The sequence below is a fragment of the Thamnophis sirtalis genome, unplaced genomic scaffold, assembly GCF_051295495.1.
Source record: "Thamnophis sirtalis isolate CommonGarterSnake01/CBP01778 unplaced genomic scaffold, rThaSir2_p1.2 scaffold_8, whole genome shotgun sequence".
Taxonomy (NCBI): domain Eukaryota; kingdom Metazoa; phylum Chordata; class Lepidosauria; order Squamata; family Natricidae; genus Thamnophis; species Thamnophis sirtalis.
Window position 1 is genome coordinate 2,348,994 of NW_028261388.1, and position 22,277 is coordinate 2,371,270.

Below are 22,277 nucleotides of genomic sequence, written 5' to 3' on the forward strand. Positions count from 1 at the left end.
ATTAGGAAAGCAATTAAATGCTGCAGGAAAGAATTTAAAATTGGAGAGGAGAGACGCGAAATTAAATGCAGATCTGTTGAACACAGTTTATTACAGCCGCTGTTCTCAAAGGATCAGAGAAGCTTAGCCATATATACACACCATATAGATGTGTGTTGATGTTGTTAGTTGCAAAGTCATGTCCAACCCATCGCAACCCCATGGACCACATTCCTCCAGGCCTTCCCGTCCTCTACCATCCTCCGGAGTCCATTCAAGCTCAGGCCGACTGCTTCGGTGACTCCATCCAGCCACCTCCTTCTCTGTCGTCCCCTTCTTCTTCTTCTGCCCTCCATCGTTCCCAGCATGAGGCTCTTCTCCAGGGAGTCCTTCTTCCTTCTCATCAGCTGGCCAAAGCCTTTGAGTTTCCTGTTCAGGATCTTCTAAAGAGCAGCCAGGGTGGATCTCCTCTAGGACTGACCGGTTAGATGGCCTTGCAGTCCAAGGGACTCAATGCAGGAGTCTTCTCCTCCAGCACCAGAGTTCAAAGGCCTCCATTCTTTGGCGCTCAGCCTTCCTTATGGTCCAACCTTCACAGCCATCCATGGCAACTGGGAATAACCATCGCCTTGACTGGATGCAGTTTTGTTGGCAGGGTGATGTCTCTGCTTTTTAGTCGGCTGTCTAGATTTGCCATACAATCCATAAATACACACACATACACAAACACACAGAGAGAGAGAGAGAGAGAGAGAGAGAGAGAGAGAGTATGTATATTTGCCTGCTATTTTAACTCATCCAGGTTTCTACCGTATATACTCGAGTATAGGCCGACCCGAATATAAGCCGAGGCACCTAATTTTACCACAAAAAACTGGAAAAGTTATTGACTCGAGTATAAGCCTAGGGTGGGAAATGCAGCAGCTACCGATAAATTTCAAAAATAAAAATAGATACCAATAATGCCATTGCCCATTGAATAACATATACAGCCTGCCTGTGCCCATTAAATATACAGTAGCCATTGTAAAAGTTTGCTCTGCATAACAAATTATTATCACACAATACCGGTGTATTCAATGAAATACTTCACTCACCTCATGATGCTGATGTCCCGCTGTGATGCTGATGTCCCGCCTCCTATGACACACGGCACAGTGATTCCTATCATTGGATCACTGTACCAGAGGAGGTGGGACATCGCTATGTGGCTGCTTGCCATAACAAGGAGGAGGTGGGACATCGTTGCAGAGCGGCAGGAGGGGGAGGAAGGGGAATCGTAAGACAGCCCTGCATTACATTAGAACGTGAGGAGGGGGGAGGGTGCGGTGCGCGCTGCGCGGGAAACTGACACAGAGGGAGGGGAAACTCACAGGGGCACTGGGCCATTCACGAGTGTCACCCAGCGGCATGGCCCCGCCCCTTTTTCTCCTCCATTTCGGGCAAATTTTTCACTGACTCGAATATAAGCCGAGGCGGCTTTTTTCAGCTCAAAAAGTGGGCTGAAAAACTAGGCTTATACTTGAGTATATACAGTATCTTGCATTCATAAATAATACAATACAATACAATAGCAGAGTTGGAAGGGACCTTGGAGGTCTTCTAGTCCAACCCCCTGCCTAGGTAGGAAACCCTATACCGTTCCAGACAAATGTATATCCAACATCTTCTTAAAGGCTTCCAGTGTTGGGGCATTCACAACTTCTGGAGGCAATTTCTGTTCCATTGGTTAATTGTTCTCACTGTCAGGAAATTCCTCCTCCGTTCTAAGTTGCTTCTCTCCTTGATTAGTTTCCACCCATTGCTTCTTGTTCTGCCCTCAGGTGCTTTGGGGAATAGTTTGACTCCCTCTTCTTTGGGGCAACCCCTGAGATATTGGAAGACTGCTATCATGTCTCCCCTGGTCCTTCTTTTCATTAAACTAGACATACCCAAAATTCCTGCAACCGTTCTTTGTATGTTTTAGCCTCCAGTCCCCTCATCCTCTTTCTTGCTTTTCTCTGCACTCTTTCCAGAGTCTCCACATCTTTTCTACATAGTGGTGACCAAAACTGGATGCCGTATTCCAAGTGTGGCCTTCCCAAGACATTTATAAAGTGGTATTAACCCTTCACGTGATCTTGATTCTCTCCCTCGGTTGATGCAGCCTAGAACTGTGTTGGCCTTTTTGGCAGCTGCTGCCCACGGCTGGCTCCTATTTAAATGGTTGTCCACTAGGACTCCAAGATCCCCCTCACGGTTACTACTATTGAGGAAGGTAAATATAAAGAGCTGTTTTAATGCTGCCATGATCAGGGCCTCAGAACTAAAGGTGGTTTCACCAGTTGAAAAAGAAGCCATGATGGCCAAGAATGTGATTTTTTCCCCCCAGTTCTTTTTCTTCTACTCTGGCATCTCCTGCTATCGCGAAATCAATAAATTGTATGTTTTGGCCTTCTACAACTGTGATATCTGGCATGTTGTGCTTCAAATGACAATCCGTCTGTATTCGAAAGTCCCACAAGATCTTCACCGTCTCATTTTCGATAGCTTTTTCCACTTTGCCCTCCAATGAATTTTTGGATACAGGTAAGTGGTATTTTTTACATAACGACCAGTGGATTAATTTAGCAATTCAGTCCCGTCAGGTTTTTTTAATCAGTTTGTGCAATTTTGCTGCATTCCACACATTAAAGTTTCGACTTTGGTGTTGCAAAGTCAGCAGTTTGGGTTTTCAGTGGATTTTTGTATCTTTGCTTTCGTGGCCTTAGTGTGTAGTGCTTGTTCCTGAGCAGCCAGGACTAAACCTTCTATTTCTTTCTTGACGGTTCCCATCTTAAGCCATGTCCATGTCAAGTTGTCATCACATTTCAAGGGCCGTCCATGCAAAGCTTTGGTTTTCCATCTATTTAATCTGTCATCCAGATGTTTTTCTCCCCTTATATTCTGCCTTTGTTTCTCTTGTTTTTATACTCTTCTCCGCTTTCACAGCCTGCAGCAATTTTTCTGTACTTTGGTTCACATAATCATTCAAAACTTCGTTTCTCTTCTTCTATGGTTTGATGGATTTGCAATAGCCCCCAGCCCCCTATTTTTCGTGGCAGGTCCAACCTGTCAATGTCACTTCGTGGATGTAATAAAGCATGGTACATATTCAAAAGTTTGCGCGTTTTCCGGTCCACGTTTTCCAGTTCAGCCAAAGTCCAGTTGATGATTCCAGCTGAGTAGCTTATCACTGGAACTGCCTATGTATTAATGGCTTTATTTTCTTTCTTTTTTTTAATTTTTTAAAAATTTTATTAGTAAAAAAAAATACAACATCCATAATTTGTAAAAGACAATACAACATCCACTACTGTTTTGCTTTACATTTGACTACATTTCGAGATATTCCTATAATATCAAATCATTATAAACATCAAAGATTAGGTATCTTGTTCCCTCCCTCCCTCTTTCCTTCCCTCGTTTCTTTTTTTCCATACCCCTTTCATCCCTCCCCCCTTGCCTCCTTCTCTCCTTCCTTCCCTCCTTTCTTTCCTCTTTTTCTCCTTTCCTTCCCCGTCCTTTTCCTCTCTCAATCCCCCCCTCCTTCTCACATACCTTTCTTCCTTCCTTTCCTCCTTCCCTCCCTCCTTCCTTTTCTCTTAATTTCCCTCCTTTCTTCCCTCCTTCCTTCCTTCCCTTCTACTCTCCTTCTCTCCTTCTTTCCCTCCCTCTTCCCCCTCCTTACTATCCTCTCCTCTTCCCTCCCTCCTGCCTCCCTCGGTTTCTTCTCTTTCTTCTCTCCTTCTTTCTTCCCACCTCTCCTTTCCCTTCTCTCCTTACTCTTCCTCCTTTTTATCCTTCCCCCCTTCCTCTGCCTTTCCTATTCCTCTCCTTTCTCCTCTCCATCCTGACTTCCCTACTGGCTTTAATTATGTTTCCAGCATTCAGCTTTGATTCTAATATTTTGCGGACCCTCCAGATGTATTCCTTTTGCGTTGACACTTTGACTTTTCCATTCCAGATGTTATCTGCCTCCAATATCCCTAGGTATTTGTAACCATCATCCTTTGCTAATGCTTTCACTGTGCTTCCATTTCCCAGTTCTATTCCTTCCATTTTTTTCCATTTTTCCTCGCTGTATGGAAGATGATGATGATGATGATGATGATGATTGGTTAATCTTTGGTGAGATTCACAGCCTTTGGGGCTGGTTGGTAGCTCAACAGCTCGAGTCCTATCCAAGGACCTAGGAACTGTTAAGGCAGTGTTTCTCAACCTTGGTGACTTTAAGTCCTGTGGACTTCAACTCCCAGCTATGCTGGCTGGGGGATTCTGGGAGTTGAAGTCCACAGGACTTAAAGTCACCAAGGTTGAGAAACACTGTTTTAAGGTAACGTCGGAGGATATAAGTTGTTCCAAGTAGGGTGGTTTTTTTGTCGAATCAGAATGTTCAAGTCCAATAAATTTAGAATTTCCAAATAGCGAGGTGTTGTTGTTGTTGTTGTTATTATTATTATACAATTGTATCACAGCGGCCAGTTGTTTCGCCGGATTTGGCATTGGTTACTAGTCGGGCCCCACCCAGGGGCCTAGGACGTCGTAACGTATTTTCGTAATATGCGTGCAGATCCAAGCAGTGCGGCTTTTTGCATTTGACTGATGGTGATTTTGTCAATTTTTAACTGTTTCAAATCTAATTCCAGTGCTTTTGGAATAGCACCCAGTGTGCCAATTACCAATGGAATTACCACTGCTGGTTTGTGCCATAGTCGTTGAATTTCGATTTTTAAGTCCTGGTATCTTGCGATTTTTTTCATGTTCCTTCTCGGCGACCCTGCTATCACCTGGTATTGCGATGTCTATGATTGTGACCTTGTTTTTCTCAACCAGTGTGATGTCTGGTGTGTTATGCGCCAGTATTTTGTCCGTTTGTATATGGAAATCCCACAAGATCTTGACCATCCGATTTTCGGTGACTTTTTCAGGCTGATGTTCCCACCAGTTGTTTGTTGTTGTTGTTGTTGTTATTATTGGCCCAGGATTATTCCAAAGTCCATTTGGGTACCCTAGAATCAATTAAATTGTCATAATTAGGTAGTCCAAAGTCAAAAGTCACATTTGGTGCATGAAACCGTTTTCGCCTTCGTTTGCAATTTTTTTTTTTCCCTGGCAGAACAAAGAATTTCACAGCAGCTTCCATGCCAGATTGGCGAGATCTTTACTCAGCTCCACGGAGTATGCGCCGTTTCCCCCAAGCCTGCTGGCATGTTCCATCGCGCAGCTAAATAGCGGTGGCATGACATTTTCACGGGAAGGGGCTGTTAATGTTGTTACTGAGCCGCACAGAAGGGAGGGAAGGAGGAGATTGTTACCTTCCCCCCAACCCAAATTTGTTGTCTCCCGTCTCATCAACATCGGAGGCGTCTCCGTTCAAGACCCCTGAAATGTAATTGCCTCTCCCGGCAGGCTTTTAACCTCGGTTCGGGAGTCTTGGAATGCAGGTTTGATGGAGGGTGTAACCACCCGTGAAATTAGACACGGAGCACACTCTTCGCAGTGTCACACCGTGGGGGGTCTGCCTCCCCTCCCGAGCAAATGCGGCTTTTATTTGGGGGCAGAGAAAAAACGGCAGGTGTTCGCACCGGTGAATCGAAGCGGAAAATGCAAATTGTTTTCCTGGAGTCGAGGAGGCATGTTCGACACCTTGATGTGCTCAGTTCCTTACCCTGGAGTTACAGGTGGCCCTCGACTTAATGGCAGTTCGTTTAATGGCCATTTGAAGTTACAACGGCGAGATGAGCTATGGGAGATGAAAATATGTAAAGAGCTTTATCTATTTTTGTATCTTGTATTTTGTAAATCTTGCCTTTTTTTATATAACTTTCAAATAAGGGGGGGAAAAGAAAGAGAACCAGGTCATCCCCTGAAGAGGAGAATATGTAAACACAACAACGGATAGAGTGGGATGGAGGGAGGAGTAGAAGGAAAGATAGGAAGGAGAGGAGAAAGGAGAGGAATAGGAGAAAGGGAAAGGCAGAGGAAGAATGGGAGGGAATGTAAGAGTAGGAAAGAGGGGAGGAATGGGAAGAAAGAGGGGAAGGGTAAAGGGGAGGAAGGGGGAGAGAAGGGAAAGGAGAGGAGGAAGGAAGGAAGGAGAGAAGAAAGAAAAGAAAGGGGGGTAGGAAGGAGGGAGGTAAGGAAGGAGAGAAGAAAGGAGGGAAGGAAGGAGGGAAGGAAGGAGGGAAGGAAGGAGGGAAGGAAGGAGAGAAGGAAGGGGGGAAGGAAGGAGGAAAGGAAGGAGAGAAGGAGAAAAGAAAGGAGGGAAGGAAGGAAGGAGGGAGGGAAGGAGAAAAGGAGGGAGGGAAGGAAGGGGAGTAGGAGAGAAGAAACGAGGGAAGGAAAGAGGGAGGGAGGGAAGAAGAAGTAGGACCGTTGTAAGATAAGATGGATCTATGGGATGTTAAGAAAGCAATCTTCAAGTATATTGTCAACAGTAGGGAAAAATTGTTATAAATACATATTATTAATAACAGTTATGAGATCATATAATTGCGAATGTATATATGAAATTGATAAAATTAAAATAATTAAAAATAAAATAAATAAATAAAAAGAATGAAGTTACAACGGCTCTGGAAAATGTGACTCCGGACCGTTTCACGCACTTACGATGGTTGCAGCATACATAGGAGTCCGTTGCGAAGCCTCCGAGTTTTGATCCCGTGACCACGGAGGCTTCGCAACGGACTTCTATTTATGACAGTTGCAGCGTCCCGGGCTCATGTGATCCCCTTTTGTGATCTTCTGTCAACAGATTCACATAAAAACTGTGAGTAATTTAACACCTGGCAGTGATTTCGCTTAGCAGCTGTGGAAGGATCCCGAGTGTTCTGTCCCCCCTTCTTCGCTCGTTAACAGACGACAGGCAGACAAACTTAAAAGGAAAGAACTTTATCAGTCCTCGGCTCTGACTGGCTGCGAGCCCAAAAATAGACATAAATCAAGTCTCTGACAAGATAACAGAATGCAAAACAAAACTCTTACAAAGCAATCCACTTCTCCAAGTGTCTCCTTGAATCAGGGTTACAGAAAGCCAATCACTTCTCCAAGTGTCTCTCACAAACAAACCACGACCGATGATCAATGAACGTTGAATCAACGTTGACTCCTGCAACCAGGGCGTGGCACCATCCGTCCTTTTAACACCAGAAGACGCCACTAACAGAGCCCCAGCTGCATTGTTAATCTTGCATCCCCCAAAAGACTCACAGGAGACTTCTGCTGAGTCACAACACCGAGCATACATCTCCCAGAATCCCTCATTCTCATGGGAATGCTGGGAATCGCAGTTCTGGACCTAAATGGTATGGATGACACAAACCCATCCGGGTCGCCATTTTACAAAGTATCCCGGATCTGCCATCCCGTTAGCAACTGTGCCTGGTTTTTAGAAGTGGGCTGTTGCTGGTCGGGACCGATTCGGGTGAACTAGTAGTTCTGACGGCTGGGCCCATCTACTCACCCCGGCACTATTCCGTCCTATATAATCGATCGCCGTGTGTTTGATGCGTGCATGCGTGGAGGCGGTACGTTCACATTTTCGGTTCTGGACGAACCGATTGTTACTGTCAACTCATCAAGCATTTCCGTGTCTGTCATCGAGTTGCCATGGTGAGGAAAGCGGGGGGGAGCGCATTCCATGCATATCTTCGGCTAGAGTCCGATCTCAGATTACTACAGTGGGCTTGTGAGGCCTGGAATTCTATAGCCTGCTGGAGCACCTTGTTGGATAATGTGATTTATGACACAGATTGAGCTGAAGGTGGGGGGGACAGGAGCAGAGTTCAGCCTTACGTGAGGTCAGATCTGACTCCGCTGGGGTATTGCCGAAATGTTGTTCCTAATAAATGACTGGATTTCTTTTGAAACTTGGCTCGAGGCTCATGGATTAATTAGGGCATCTTTCGGAAACCTGACAGTTACATTATGTGACGTCCACCTCTGCTGGTTTTCCTCTCGGCTCAAGTCCCTATTGGCACTCGGCATGGCCGGTTTCTATAAATACAACCCAAAGAGAGGCGCCGTTGCCAGAATCTTGTCCGCTCCAGCGACGCCTTGGCGGTCCAGGCCTGGCACGCGCTCTCTCCGCGTTAATCCTCAGCCTCTCCAGAACAAACCGCCGCCGACTTTTAATTAACCTGATTTAGTGGCTGAACACAACCCTTGTAAAAATGAACAACTGGAACGAAGGGTTATTTATTCTGGCAAGGAGTGAGTCTCATTCCCTCCACAGAGCCAGCTTTCCATTGTCAACCCTGAAGTGAGCCTGGCCGAAGCCACCTTGGAGGCTTCAGGGCTGCCACGCAGCCGTGGGAAGGGAGGAAATAGATAGATGGGTTTTTAGAGCCAAAACAGTGAAGTTCTCCTGTGGGAACCAAGGACATTCTCACAGGTGGCTGAACAGAGGAGGAGCCGGTAACCTAGCAACCCGCCGGCCCCTGGATTGGACAGCGTGATCAGTGACTTTGGGGGAAGGGGAAACTGTTACTTTCAGTTAGGTCCTCCTCCTCCTCCTCCTCCTCCTCCTCCTCCTCCTCCTCCTTTACCTCTACAAAGTCCACTCCTTTCTACTACTGATGAGGTTATCTAGTTGGGTCATGAAACGTCTGCAAAAAAACAGCCAAGCTCAGAGGGCACCAAGGACCCCTGCTAACCAAGGAGGAAAGCAAAAACCTCTTTATGGACCTTTTGCATTCGCGGGGTGTCTGTCGGTCATGGTTACTTTGCCCTGAAATGCCACCCCCCCCCCCCCCGAGGTTGCTATTTCTTCTCGAAGCCATAAAGCTGATTTTATTAGCAGAAACTGCCTGGGGAATCCTTAGAGCTGAAGACGACAAGCCTTTACCTGAAATGAAATACGAAATAGGCCATCTCTCTCTGCCTCTCTCTCCCTCTCCCTCCCTCCCTCTCTCTCTCTCTCTCTCCCTCCCTCTCTCCCTCCCTTCTCTCTTTCTCTGTCTCTTTCTCTCTCTTTCTCTCTGTCTGTCTCTCTCTCTCTTTTTGTCTTTCTCTCTGTGTATCTCTCTCTCTCTTTCTGTCTCTCTCTGTCCCTCTCTCTCTCTCTTTCTTTTTCTCTATCTCTTTCTATCTCTCCCTCCCTCCCTCTCTCTTTCTGTCTCTTTCTCTCTGTCTCTCTGTCCCTCTCTGTCTCTCTTTCTCTCTGTCTGTCTGCCTCTCTTTTTCTCTCTCTCTCTCTGTCTCTCCGTCCCTCTTTCTCTCTGTCTCTGTCTCTCTCTTTCTCTCTGTGTCTGTCTCTCTTTTTCTGTCTTTCTCTCTCTGTGCCTCTTTGTGTCTTTCTGTCTCTTTCTCTTTGTCTCTGTCCCTCTCTCTCTCTCTTTCTTTCTCTCTGTCTTTCCCTCCCTCCCTCCCTCTCTCTTTCTGTCTCTTTCTCTCTGTCTGTCTCTCTTTTGCTCTCTCTTTCTCTCTGGGTCTCTTTCTGTCTCTTTCTCTCTGTCTCTGTCCTTCTTTCTCTCTTTCTCTTTGTCTCTCTCTCTTTCTGTCTTTCTTTCTGTCTCTCTGTGTCTCTCTCTTTCTCTCTCTGTCTCTTCATTTCTCTTTCTTTCTCTTTCTATTTCTCTCTGTCTCTCCCTCCCTCTCATTTCTCACATCTTTCTCTCTCTCTCATTTCTCTTTCTCTCTCATCCCTCCCTCTCATGTTTTTTTCTCTTTCTGTCTCTCATCTCACTTTCTCTCTCTTTCATCTCTTTCTTTCTCTCATCTCTTTCTCTCTCACTCACTTCTCTCTTTCTCTGTCTCTTTCTCTTCTCTCTCTCTCTCCCCCCCCCCAGACACACCAAAGGTACTCCAGAAGTGGCAGAGTGCGATAAATTAAAACAAATAAATTAAGCCAGGGCTGGCAGGACTCGTGACTCTATAGAGCTAATAATTGTTCTTTGTGGGGAACAAGTGTGAATCGAGTTTCAACAGCTATTATTTTTGTGCAGAGCTCTCGCACAAGAGCCGGTTGCCGTTTTGTGTTGCCGTGAAAAGTTGTGCCTTCCTGCCCGTTAAACCATCCGTTCTCTTCCCTCTGCAGGTTATCCCGCGGGATACCCCACCGCAGCCACCTACAACCCGAACATCTATTCGGCCGCAGGTTACGCCCCAGGTAAACAGATTTCGTGTGTGCGTGTGGGTTGTGTTGTCTGTTCATCCTGTGTGTTGTTTTGCAGCTATGGCTTCTGTGCAGAGGCTGTTTCACTCGCTCAACACCCACAGCAGTTGGGCTGTTATCCGCACATTATCATCATTAGTTATTTCACAAAAGGTAAAGCTTCCAGATTTAGGGGTAATGTCAGGGGTTCCAAATAGCATCCAAATTTAAATCAGAGTCCAAGGCAAAGGATTCCTCAGAGTTCCAATTTATGAAGAGAGCCATGTTGGCACATCTGGGGAAACCCGAATCTGTGAAAGCTTCCCGGTTTCCCCTACCCGGTTGAAAGTTCAAGATCTTTCCCCCACACCAGAGGTGGGTTCCTACCAGTCCGCACCTATTCGGTAGAACCGGTTCATCAAATCTACCAAACCGGTTAGAAGAGGTTCCACCAGTGGACCCGGAAAGCAGGCCACACCTACAGAAGAGGTTCCAAAAATTTTTGAAACCCACCACTGCCCCCCCCCCCACAGATAGAGACAGACAGACAGACAGACAGACTGACACAGAGAGAGAGAGAAAGAGGAAGGAAGGAAGAAAGAAAGAAAGAAAGAGTGAGTGAGTGAGATGAAAGGAAAAAAGAAAAAAGGGACAGAGAGACAAAAGGAAGGAAGGAGAGAGAGAGAGAGACAGACAGACAGACAGACAGACAGACAGACAGACAGACAGAGAAAGAAAACACACTTGCCACTCCCACAAAGGAGGCAACACCCACAGAGTAGGTTCCAAAAATTTTTGAAACCCACCACTGCTCCACACCCACAAGTCCATCCCATGGTCCCATCTCCCACTGCCACGCTGGCAGCTTCCACCCATCCAGTTCCGGTCAGGTGCAGAGACAAAGGATGACCTTGGCTTTCTAGAAAGAATGTTGTTATGGCTACATATCATCTAACTCCGTACAATCCCATTTTCCCACCATAGAAAATGCATAGCGGAATAATAGAAAGTGTGGCGGGCCAAAGACCCAAAAGCAAAGATGGCTGCAGGCTTAATGTCTAATTCTCTTGCCAGGTATTTGCTCATTGAGAATTGAAGTGCTCCTAGTCCTCTATTTATGACTACAATTGAGCCCCACAAATGAGCTGCTAAGTCCTTAAGCGGGTTTGGCCCCATTTTACAATATTTTTTTTTGCCACCGTTGTTAAGCAAATCACTGCAGTTCTTAAGTGAACCGTGCAGTTGCTAAGCGAATCTGGCTTCTCCCATTGACGTTGATTGTCGGAAGGTCGCAAAAAAAAGGGGATCATATGACTCCAGGACACTGGAACGGCCATAAATATGAGTCAGTTGCCAAATGCCTGAATTTGGATCCTGTGAGCATGGGGATGCAACGGTCGTTAAGTGTGAAAAAAAGGCTCTAAGTCCCTTTCTCCAGTGCCGTTTGTAACTTTGAACGGTCAGTAAATGAACTGTTGTAAGTCGAGGACTGCCTGTAGGGAAAACTTCTGAAAACATCTCGGCTCCCTTTAAGTTAAAAACAAAAACCTTCCAAATTTCAGTTTGTTAGCATAAAACAGAGGTGTTCAAACTTAGCAACTTTAAGAGTTGTGGACTTCAATTCCCAGAATTCTCCGGCCAGCTATGCTGAGAGAAAAAAGCTATGCTGGCCGGAGAATTCTGGGAGTTGAAGTCCACAACTCTTAAAGTTGCTAAGTTTGGGGACCACTGGCATAGAAGTCAGGAGCCAAAATGCATCTTTTTGGACGCTGAAGATTTGCTGACGGGCCAGGTTTTAAAATACATTTCCAAATTTAGGGCCTAGGAGCTTAGCAACCTCAAATCGCAACTAGATTTAAAATCTTGTCTCGCTGCACGTCAGTCTAAACCCCAACACCCACAACCAAGGGCATTTTGACATACACAGCACTAGTTGGATACTCGTGCTTCGTGACGGAACTACGTGATGAGGCAATGCAGGAGAAATCCAGTTCAATCCGTTGCCTCAGTGATGGTCAGTGATTGAAACACCTGAGGGAAGGTCGCTCCCGCCGCCTTGAGTCCGGAAGCCGTACCATAGGTGGAAGGCGTAGGACATTGTGGTGAGGTACCGACGTTTAGTACTGTAAGGAGCCCCAGACAGTTCCTGATTGAAGGAGTGGAATGTCTGCCAGTTTGAACTGAGGTAACGGAACGTGAGGCAACTGGCAGTTGGAACAGAGTTCTTTTCAGGTGGGCAGGGGGAGTAGAACTCCTTAGCTTCAGAGCGTGTTAATTACTGTATAAGAAATACTAATGAACTGAGGGTTATTTTGAAAAATCCTTATCTGCCAAATTTCAAGTTTGTAGGCTTTACAGTTCTGAAGATTTCATGATGAGTGAATGATAATTGGGTTTGACAGAGAGATAGGTAGGTAGGTAGGTAGGTAGGTAGGTAGGTAGGTAGGTAGGTAGGTAGGTAGGAAGGAATGTAGGTAGGTAGGTAGGTAGGTAGGTAGGTAGATAGATAGATAGATAGATAGATAGATAGATAGATAGATAGATAGATAGATGATAGATAGATAGATAGACAGACAGACAGACAGATAGATAGATAGATAGATAGATAGATAGATAGATAGATGATAGATATCGATGATAGATAGGTAGGTAGGTAGGTAGGTAGATGATAGATATAGATAGATAGATAGATAGATAGATAGATAGATAGATAGATAGATAGATAGATAGATAGATAGATGATAGATAGATAGATAGATGATAGATAGATAGATAGATAGATGATAGATAGATGATAGATAGATAGATAGATAGATGATAGATAGATAGATAGATAGATAGATAGATAGATAGATAGATAGATGATAGATAGATAGATGATAGATAGATAGATAGATAGATAGATAGATAGATAGATAGATGATAGATAGATAGATGATAGATAGATAGATGATAGATAGATAGATAGATAGATAGATAGATAGATGATAGATAGATAGATGATAGATAGATAGATAGATGATAGATATCGATGATAGGTAGGTAGGTAGGTAGGTAGATGATAGATATAGATAGATAGATAGATAGATAGATAGATAGATAGATAGATAGATAGATAGATAGATAGATAGATAGATAGATAGATGATAGATAGATAGATGATAGATAGATAGATAGATAGATAGATGATAGATAGATGATAGATAGATAGATAGATAGATAGATGATAGATAGATAGATAGATAGATAGATGATAGATAGATAGATGATAGATAGATAGATGATAGATAGATAGATAGATAGATAGATGATAGATAGATAGATGATAGATAGATAGATAGATAGATAGATAGATAGATAGATGATAGATAGATGATAGATAGATAGATAGATAGATAGATAGATGATAGATAGATATAGATAGATAGATAGATGATAGATAGATAGATGATAGATAGATAGATAGATAGATAGATAGATAGATGATAGATAGATAGATAGATAGATGATAGATAGATAGATAGATAGATGATAGATAGATAGATGATAGATAGATAGATAGATGATAGATAGATAGATGATAGATAGATAGATAGATAGATAGATAGATAGATGATAGATAGATGATAGATAGATAGATAGATAGATGATAGATAGATAGATAGATAGATGATAGATAGATAGATAGATAGATAGATAGATAGATAGATGATAGATAGATAGATAGATAGATAGATAGATAGATGATAGATAGATAGATAGATAGATAGATAGATAGATAGATAGATGATAGATAGATAGATAGATAGATAGATAGATAGATAGATGATAGATAGATAGATGATAGATAGATAGATAGATGATAGATAGATAGATAGATAGATAGATAGATAGATAGATAGATGATAGATAGATAGATGATAGATAGATAGATAGATAGATAGATAGATAGATGATAGATAGATAGATGATAGATAGATAGATAGATAGATAGATGATAGATAGATAGATAGATAGATAGATAGATAGATAGATAGATAGATAGATAGATAGATAGATAGATAGATAGATAGATAGATATAGATGGTAGGTAGGTAGGTAGGTAGGTAGGTAGGTAGATGATAGATAGATAGATAGATAGATAGATAGATAGATAGATAGATAGATAGATAGATAGATAGATAGATTGATTGATTGATTTAAAAATATTCAGTCTCCCATTGAGTTCACTGCAAAGAACACAGTTTTGAAAAGATGGGAGTGAATCTTAAGCTACCAAATTTCCTTACCGAGTATATTATATTTGGGTAGGTTTGGAAAAAACGTGGGATTTCAGCTTCAGAAATAACGCTGGGAGTTTTAGCTCAGGATGGTAGCAATTTTCGTTTTCAGGCCAGGCGGAAGTGAGTAAACATTCCTGCCCTTTAAAATCAGAGCAGGGAAAAAAAAATTTCAGGATCCTAAAAACGGTTTTCCACGAAAACCTTTAAATTGAGCGGATATAAGTAGTCCTCGACTTACAATAGTTCATTTAGTGACCATTCAAAGTTACAACGGCAGTGAAAAAAATGGACAGGGCCGTTTTTCACGACCGTTTCCGCCTTCCAACCCTGCTCCAGCAGGACATGGTTAAAATGCGTTTCTGTCTTTTGATCCCCCAGTCACATGACTACATAGCCACACCCACCCAGTCACATGACCCCCACCACCAAGCCACGCCCACAGAACCGGTAGTTAAAAAAAATGTTAGATTTCCCTACTGGTTCAACATCTCACCGCTGTAAGTCCAGACAGACCAGAATTGAGCTCACCATGTATCGTCGCTAAGTGAGACATTGGGTAAGTGAATTTTCCCTGAATTGACCCACAGCTCCCTGTTTGGGTCAATGTGTGAAGGAGGATGAGAAGGCTCAGTGAATTGTTTCCGCACAGGATTGGGGGGGAGGGTGCAGAGGAAACCCCCCCCCCCCACTTTAAAACATGGTGTTTGGAAGCAGGTCTCCGATTCCGCTGGGAGAACAATGGGGATGGGGATGATGGGAACTTGTCTTCCTCTGAGCTTCCCGCTTCTTCTTTCTCCGCAGGATACCCCGCTGGGACGCCCTACAAAGTCCCTCCAACCCAGAGTAATAACGCCCCGCCCCCCTACTCTCCGTCGCCCAACCCCTACCAGACGGCCATGTACCCCATACGAAGTGCCTACCCACAGCAGAACCTGTACGCCCAGGTGAGTCCGTCCGTCCGTCCGTCCGTCCATCTTCCGGTCTACAAGCGTTTGGAGAGAAGAGGATACTTGCAGCTCTTGAAGGGAGGAGTCCTTGGGGCTCTCGGAGGGGGTTTCTCGGGGAAACGTCTCACGACCCAGCTAGGGAACGTCCTCAGGGCTGGAAGAGAAGAGGTTTCGCTTTCTGTTGGTAGATACGGTAGCTTTCACCCATTGCTCCTCCCTCCACCCCTTCTCCTCCTGTTTCTCTTCCTCCTCCCCTTCTCCTCTTTCTCCACTTTCTCTTCCTCCTCCTCCTCTTCCTCCTGTCGTTTCTCTTCCTCCTGTCGTTTCTCTTCCTCCTTTCTCTTCCTCCTTTCTCCTTCTTCCTCTTCCTCCTCCCTATCTTCCTCCTCCCATTCCTCCTTTCTATTCCTCTTCCTCCTCCTCCCTTCTCCTGTTTCTCTTCCTCCTCCCCTTCTCCTCTTTCTCCACTTTCTCTTCCTTCTCCTCCTCTTCCTCCTATCGTTTCTCTTCCTCCTTTCTCTTCCTCTCCCTCCTCTTCTCTTCCTCCTCCCCTTCTCCTCTTCCTCCTTTCTCTTCCTCCTCTTCCTCCTCCTTATCTTCCTCCTCCCCTTCCTCCTTTCTATTCCTCTTCCTCCCCCTCCTCCTCCCTCCACCCCTTCTCCTCCTTCTGTTTCTCTTCCTCCTCCCCTTCTCCTCTTCCTCCACTTTCTCTTCCTTCTCCTCCTCCTGTTGTTTCTCTTCCTCCTTTCTCTTCCTCCTCCTCTCCCTCCTCTTCCTCCTCCCTTCTCTTCCTCCTGTCATTTCTCTTCCTCCTTTCTCTTCCTCCTCTTCCTCCTCTTCCTCCTTTCTCTTCCTCCTCTTCCTCCTCTTCCTCCTCCTTATCTTCCTCCTCTTCTCCTTTCTATTCCTCTTCCTCCCCCTCCTCCCTCCTCCTCTTCTCCTCCTCCTGTTTCTCTTTCTCCTCCCCTTCTCTTTCTCTTCCTTCTCCTCCCTCCTCTTCTCCTCCTCCTGTTTCTCTTCCTCCTCCACCTCCTCCTCCTCCACCTCCTCCTCCTCCTCTCTTTTCCTTCTCCTCCTCCACCCCTCTTAAAGTTGCACAGGTTGCTAAACACCAAAGATGAGCAAGGGGGCTTGGAAGATTTCTGTCGTGCCCCCCCAACCATTTGGGGAGGAGGAAAGAGGATGACGGGGAGGGGGGGGGGGAAACCGAAGTGGACAAAACCAGCCGGTTCTGCAGACTGCCCCCCCCCCGCCCCCCAAGAGCTGAATTCCCATGGGAGTTTTTCTCACTTTTTTCCTCCCACAGGGGCCTACTACACACAGCCCGTCTACGCGGCCCAGCCTCACGTCATCCATCACACCACGGTGGTCCAGCCCAACAGCATCCCCTCCGCCATCTACCCGGCTCCCGTTGCCACGCCCAGGGCCAACGGCGTAGCCATGGGGATGGTCGCCGGGGCCACCATGGCGATGTCCGCAGGTAAGGACGGCCGCTGAGGCAAAGAACAACCCCCCCCGACCCCCCGTCACCAAACGCCGCTTTTCCATCCCGTATCCTGGACTACAGGCCCCATGCTGCCCAGCCTGGTTGGCGTTGGGTGCCCGCGGAGTCGTCAGAGCGGATTCGCGCTTTGCAAACGTCGCGTTAAAATTCCTTCCCGGTAGTCCTCGACGTACGCCCACCGTCGCGCCCAAAATTTCGGTTGCTAAGCAAGACGTTAAATGAGTTTCGGCTCATTTTTGTGACCTCTCTCGCCGCAGTTCTTAAGCGAGTCACTGCAGCTGAGTTACTAACACCGTCGCTAAGCGAATCGGGCTTGTGAATCAGACGTGCGACCGTTGTAAATCTGAGCCAGTTGCCGAGTGTCCAGATTTTGATCACATGACCCTGGGGAGGCTGCCGTGGTCTGAATAAGTGTGCAAAATGATCGTGTCACTTTTATTCCAGTGCTGCTGTAACTTCCAGCTGGTCACTAAACGAACAGTCGTAAGTCGAGGACTCCCTGTATTCAAAAGCCGAAGCTTCTACAGAGCCTCACAAGTTGCTATCTTGGAATAAAATGTGTCCTCCACTTAACAACTGGAATTTGTGTCCGGAATTACAGTTATAAATCATGGTGGCCACTAAATGAATAGTCGTAAGTTGAGGACTACTGAGATGAGTTGTCACTGGAAGCTGCACCGAGTTCTCCCTTGTCCAAATCTTTCTCTGTAGCTCCCAAGTTAGATCCTAGGTGACCCTGTCAGAACAAGAGGACGCGGTGTCTCAGTGGCTAAGACGCTGAGCTTGTCGGTCAGAAAGGTCGGCACTTCGGCGGTTTGAATCCCCAGCGCCGCATAACAGAGTGAGCTCCCGTTACTTGTCCCAGCTTCTGCCAACCTAGCAGTTCAAAAGCAGGTTAAAAATGCAAGTAGAAAAACAGGAACCACCTTTGGTGGGAAGGGAACAGCGTTCCGTGCGCCTTCGGCGTTGAGTCATGCCGGCCACATGACCACGGAGACGTCTTCGGACAGCGCTGGCTGTTCGGCTTGAAACGGAGATGAGCAGCGCCCTCTAGAGTCAGGAACGACTAGCACAGATGTGCGAGGGGAACCTTTAGAAGTCAGCGAGCCAAGCTGCACGCTCCGGGAAAATGATGGAATTTATCGGCAGACGTCCTTAATTTTTCCCCCCCCTTCTCCATTGCAGGAACACTGCTGACGACCCCACAACACACCGCCCTGGGGGCACATCCCGTCTCAATGCCAACATACCGGGCGCAGGGGACGCCTGCCTACAGCTACATCCCGCCCCATTGGTAATTCCATCGGCCAGCCCAGGTGAGTATCTGTGGGTCTCGCCCAGGAGCAGTTGGAGGGAGTCCAGGCCAAGAAGGGATTGGGGGCTTCTAAGATTTCGTCTTCAGGACATATATCTGCTGGGGGGGAAAAAACCTCCTCATCGGCGACGGGGACGGCATCTGGCCAGTAAGCATTCTGCTCCGTTCAGTTGCCCGGACTCCACTCTGGCAAGGGATTATGGATCATTAAAAGATGATGGTGATAGGAAGACTCTCATCGTCCCTTGGGAAGTGGGGAGAAAGAATCGCAGAGTTGAGAAGGGACCTCAGAGGTCATCTAGCCCAACCCTCTGCTCAGGCAGGAAGACCCCCTAGACCAGTTTGGACCAATGACTTAAAAAGGATTCAAAATGGAGGTGACAAAACAGGGCCCCTTGTGACCCCAAACCTGGCTTAGAGTTCGGGGAAGGAGCCCCCCATAACGACAGCTCTGCAGGGGTATCATGCCGTTGCACACGGTCCTTGCCGCCGTCCCTGCGGGGTGGACTTCCCAGAGCCAGAAATCTCTCTCTGCAGGCTGGCTAGGGATTCTGGGAGTTGAAGTCCACAAGTTTTAAAGTTGTGCAAAGTTTGGAGTGCTTGCCAAACCTTCTGCCTTTGAAGACCCAGAAAAAAAGAAGAAAAAGAGAAAAGAAAAATTTAGAGATAGGAAAAATAGTGGCATGATATGATCTAGCAGGAAGAAAATATTGTTAACAAGGTAAAAAATACGTTTTAAAATTAAAATGCGTGGGAATTATATTAAGAACCTTAAAGCCGCTAAATAATTATGTTGATTATATAAAACTTGAAATTTGAAACTTGAAGATTCATATCGTTAAGGGAAAATAGATGGAAAAGAAATGATAGAATTGTTTGTTTTTAAAGAGAAAGAAAAACTATATTGTTTGTACATGTTAAAAACTAGAAATTGGAAAACAGGAGAAGAAAAATAACACGGCTAAAATTGGAAATATAATGTAAAAATGAATTATGTTTTTGGGTGGGAATGTTTAAAGGGCGAATTCGGGCAATCCTCCGTTCACAGAAGAAGTTTTAGGTAAAAAGTTTAGGTAAAAAACCCAAAACTTTAAATTAAAAAAAAAAAAAGGGATGGATAGGCTTCAATTCCCAGCGTTGCTGGCTGGGGCATTCTGGGAGTTGAAGTCCCTCCTTCTTCAAAGGCGGAAAGTTGGCAAGAGACCCTCTTAGCTTTAATATTAATCCCCTATTCACAGAAAAAATACAGATGGTTCTCCGTGGGCGGTTAGATAATCGGCAGTTCAGAGAACGGCAGAAGGGAATTTTCTCTTTCTTTCTGTCTGGGCAATGAATTGCAGGGATCCGTAGGAGGGAAGGAGCGTGTGGGCTCCCAACTCATGGGGCCTCCAAAGAGGAGAGATTGAGAGTCCGTGGGCAGAGCTGTTTAGGATGGCAAAGGAGGAGGGAGGGAGGGAAGGAGGGTGGGAGGGAACGAAGGAAGGAAGGAAGGAAGGAAGGAAGGAGGGAGGGAGGGAGGATTTAGGGAGGAAGGAAGGAGGAGAGGGGAAAAAGTTGGGAAGGAGAGGAGGGAAGGAAGGAAGGAAGGAAGAGGATTTAGGGAGGAAGGAAGGAGGAGAGAGGGAAAAAAGTTGGGAAGGAGAGGAGGGAGGGAAGGAAGGAAGGAAGGAAGGAAGGAAGGAAGGAAGGAAGGAAGGGGAGTTAGGGAGAAAGGAAGGAGGAGAGAGGGATAAAAGTTGGGAAGGAGAGGAAGGAAGGAAGGAAGGAAGGAAGGAAGGGGAGTTAGGGAGAAAGGAAGGAGGAGAGAGGGATAAAAGTTGGGAAGGAGAGGAAGGAAGGAAGGAAGGAAGGAAGGAAGGAAGGAAGGAAGGAAGGAAGAGGAGTTAGGGAGAAAGGAAGGAGGAGAGAGGGATAAAAGTTGGGAAGGAAGGAAGGAAGGAAGAGGAGTTAGGGAGAAAGGAAGGAGGAGAGAGGGATAAAAGTTGGGAAGGAGAGGAGGAAAGGAAGGAGAGGAGAGAGAGGGAGGAAAGGAAAGGAAGGGAGGGGTGAGGGAGGGAGAGAAGGAGAGGGAGGAAGGGAGGGGAAATAGAGCGAAGGGAGGGAGGAAAGGAAGGAAGAGAGGAGAGGGAGTAGAGAGGGAAAGGAGGGGAAGAGAGGAAGGACGGAAAGAAGGAAAGGAAGGAGAGGGGGAGTGAGAGTGGAAGGAAGGAGGGAGGGATAAGGAGGAGGGGGAGGAAGGAGATAAGACAGGGAGGAAGGAAGGAGAGGGGAGGGGAGGGAGGGAGAAGAGAGGGAGGGAGGAAGAAAGGAAGTAGAGAGGGAAAGGAAGGAGAGTGGAAGGAAGGAAAGAGGAGTTAGGGAGGAAGGAAGGAGGAGAGAGGGATAAAAGTTGGGAAGAGAGGAGAGGAGGAAAGGAGAAGGAGAGGGGAGAGGGGAAGGGAGGGTGAGGAGGGAGAGAAGGAGAGGAGGAAGGAAGGGGAGGGGAGACAGAGCGAAGGGAGGGAAGAAAGGAAGGAAGAGTGAGGAGAGGGAGTAGAGAGGGAAAGGAGGGAGAGAGAGTGGAAGGACGGAAAGAAGAAAAGGAAGGAGAGGGAGAGGGAGGGAGGGAGAGTGGGAAGAGGAGAGGGGAGGATGGAGAAGGAGGAGTAGGAGGAGAGGAGGGAGAGTGAATCGACCATTACAGGACCTTGGAAAATGACTGAATGCTGAACATTTATTTCCATTTCTCTCTCGTGCCTCTTACTCAGTGTTTTTCAACACTGTGCCGCGGCACACTAGTGTGCCGTGACATAGTGTAAGGTGTGCCGTGGGAAAAACACCCACCGGGTGTGACACATCTCTGTGTCCCGAAAGTTGCAATTATAAAATAATTTCTTTTTGTTATTTGATTCCTATTCAAGAGAATTACTTTATATATAGTCAATATAGGCACAGAGTTAAATTTTTTTAACATTTACTAATGGTGGTGTGCCTCGTGATTTTTTTCATGAAAAAAGTGTGCCTTTGCACAAAAAAGGTTGAAAAACACTGCTCTTACTCACCGGAGGAGAAAAATTCAACCGGTTGGAAGACGAGAAGCCGCTCAGGGGGGAGAAGGAAACTCGAACCCATGTCTCAAACTCTCTTCCTTTCTCCCCCCTCCCCTCCCTTGACAGATCTGGAATCAAGTCATCGGATGCAACCAGGCGTGATGGAGCAGCTGCCCCACAGCCCCCCTCGGGCGTTGCCAGCGAGACCCCCCCCACCCCCTCCTCAAGGCTCCCCTTAGCGTCCTTTGAGATTTTAATTTTGCGTTTCATTTTTGACTCCTGGGGCCAAAGCCACGCCCCCTCCCCCCTTTCCCCATTCCTCCAGACCCCCAAACCCCATTGGGACCTTATTGTGGCTTCCCCCCCCACCCTGGTCTCCCATTTCCCTCCGTTGAGCCTCGCCGGGACCTCCTGAGGCCATCTATCCGTTCACGATCCAGGCAGGCTCCTTGGCAGGGCAGGGGTGGGTGGGAATGGGACCATTCCCCCTTTAGGGTTCTGGGGGATCGAGAACAGCCCGGGTCTCTCTCTCCCACCCACCCTTCCTCCGGGAAGACCCCCTCCCCATTGTGTTTCCATCATGAAACCCACATTCCCCCCCTTTCCACAATAGAGGGGGGGCAGCCTTCCCATGAATCATAGGCTAAGGGTCTCCTTTGGTGGGTGGGTGGGTGGTGGGTAGTCAAAAAAGCCAAAATGGCAGCCAGGACTCTGATTGAGACCCTACCTCTTAAAAAAAAAAAAGGCATTGGGTGTGTTTAAAAAAAAAAAGGAGGAGTTTTGTTACTGGTTCCGGCTGTCATTTTGGGGAGATCTTTGCCCCACCCCACCCCCCACCCCCAAAATGGACCTTCTGGAGGTGATACAGGTAGTCCTCGACTTACGACCACCAGGGAGCCCCAAAATTTCTGTTGGCCGAGTGAGACGTTTTATTCAGTCCATTTTGCCCCGTTTTGATGACCTTCCTTGCCTCCGCCGTTCAGCGAATCCCTGCGGTTGTTAAGTCAGTCACACTGTTGTTAAACGAATCCGGCTCCCTCCCCCCCCATCGGAAGGTCGCAAAAGGGGATCAGGTGACACCCCCCCCCAGGAGACTGCGACCG

General features: G+C 46.4%; 1 protein-coding gene across 1 annotated transcript in view; it reads left to right on the top strand.

Annotated features, from left to right (window-relative positions):
- Nucleotides 1-21,981, top strand: part of FAM168A (family with sequence similarity 168 member A) — a 69,465-nt gene extending 47,484 nt beyond the window's left edge. The window contains exons 3-7 of the mRNA XM_087720965.1: nucleotides 10,040-10,111; nucleotides 15,181-15,323; nucleotides 16,632-16,806; nucleotides 18,016-18,146; nucleotides 21,301-21,981. Of these exons, the coding sequence (XP_087577091.1) occupies nucleotides 10,040-10,111; nucleotides 15,181-15,323; nucleotides 16,632-16,806; nucleotides 18,016-18,128 (503 nt within the window). The 3' untranslated portion in view covers nucleotides 18,129-18,146; nucleotides 21,301-21,981. The remainder of the gene's footprint in view (nucleotides 1-10,039; nucleotides 10,112-15,180; nucleotides 15,324-16,631; nucleotides 16,807-18,015; nucleotides 18,147-21,300) is intronic.
- Nucleotides 21,982-22,277: the final 296 nt, after the last annotated feature.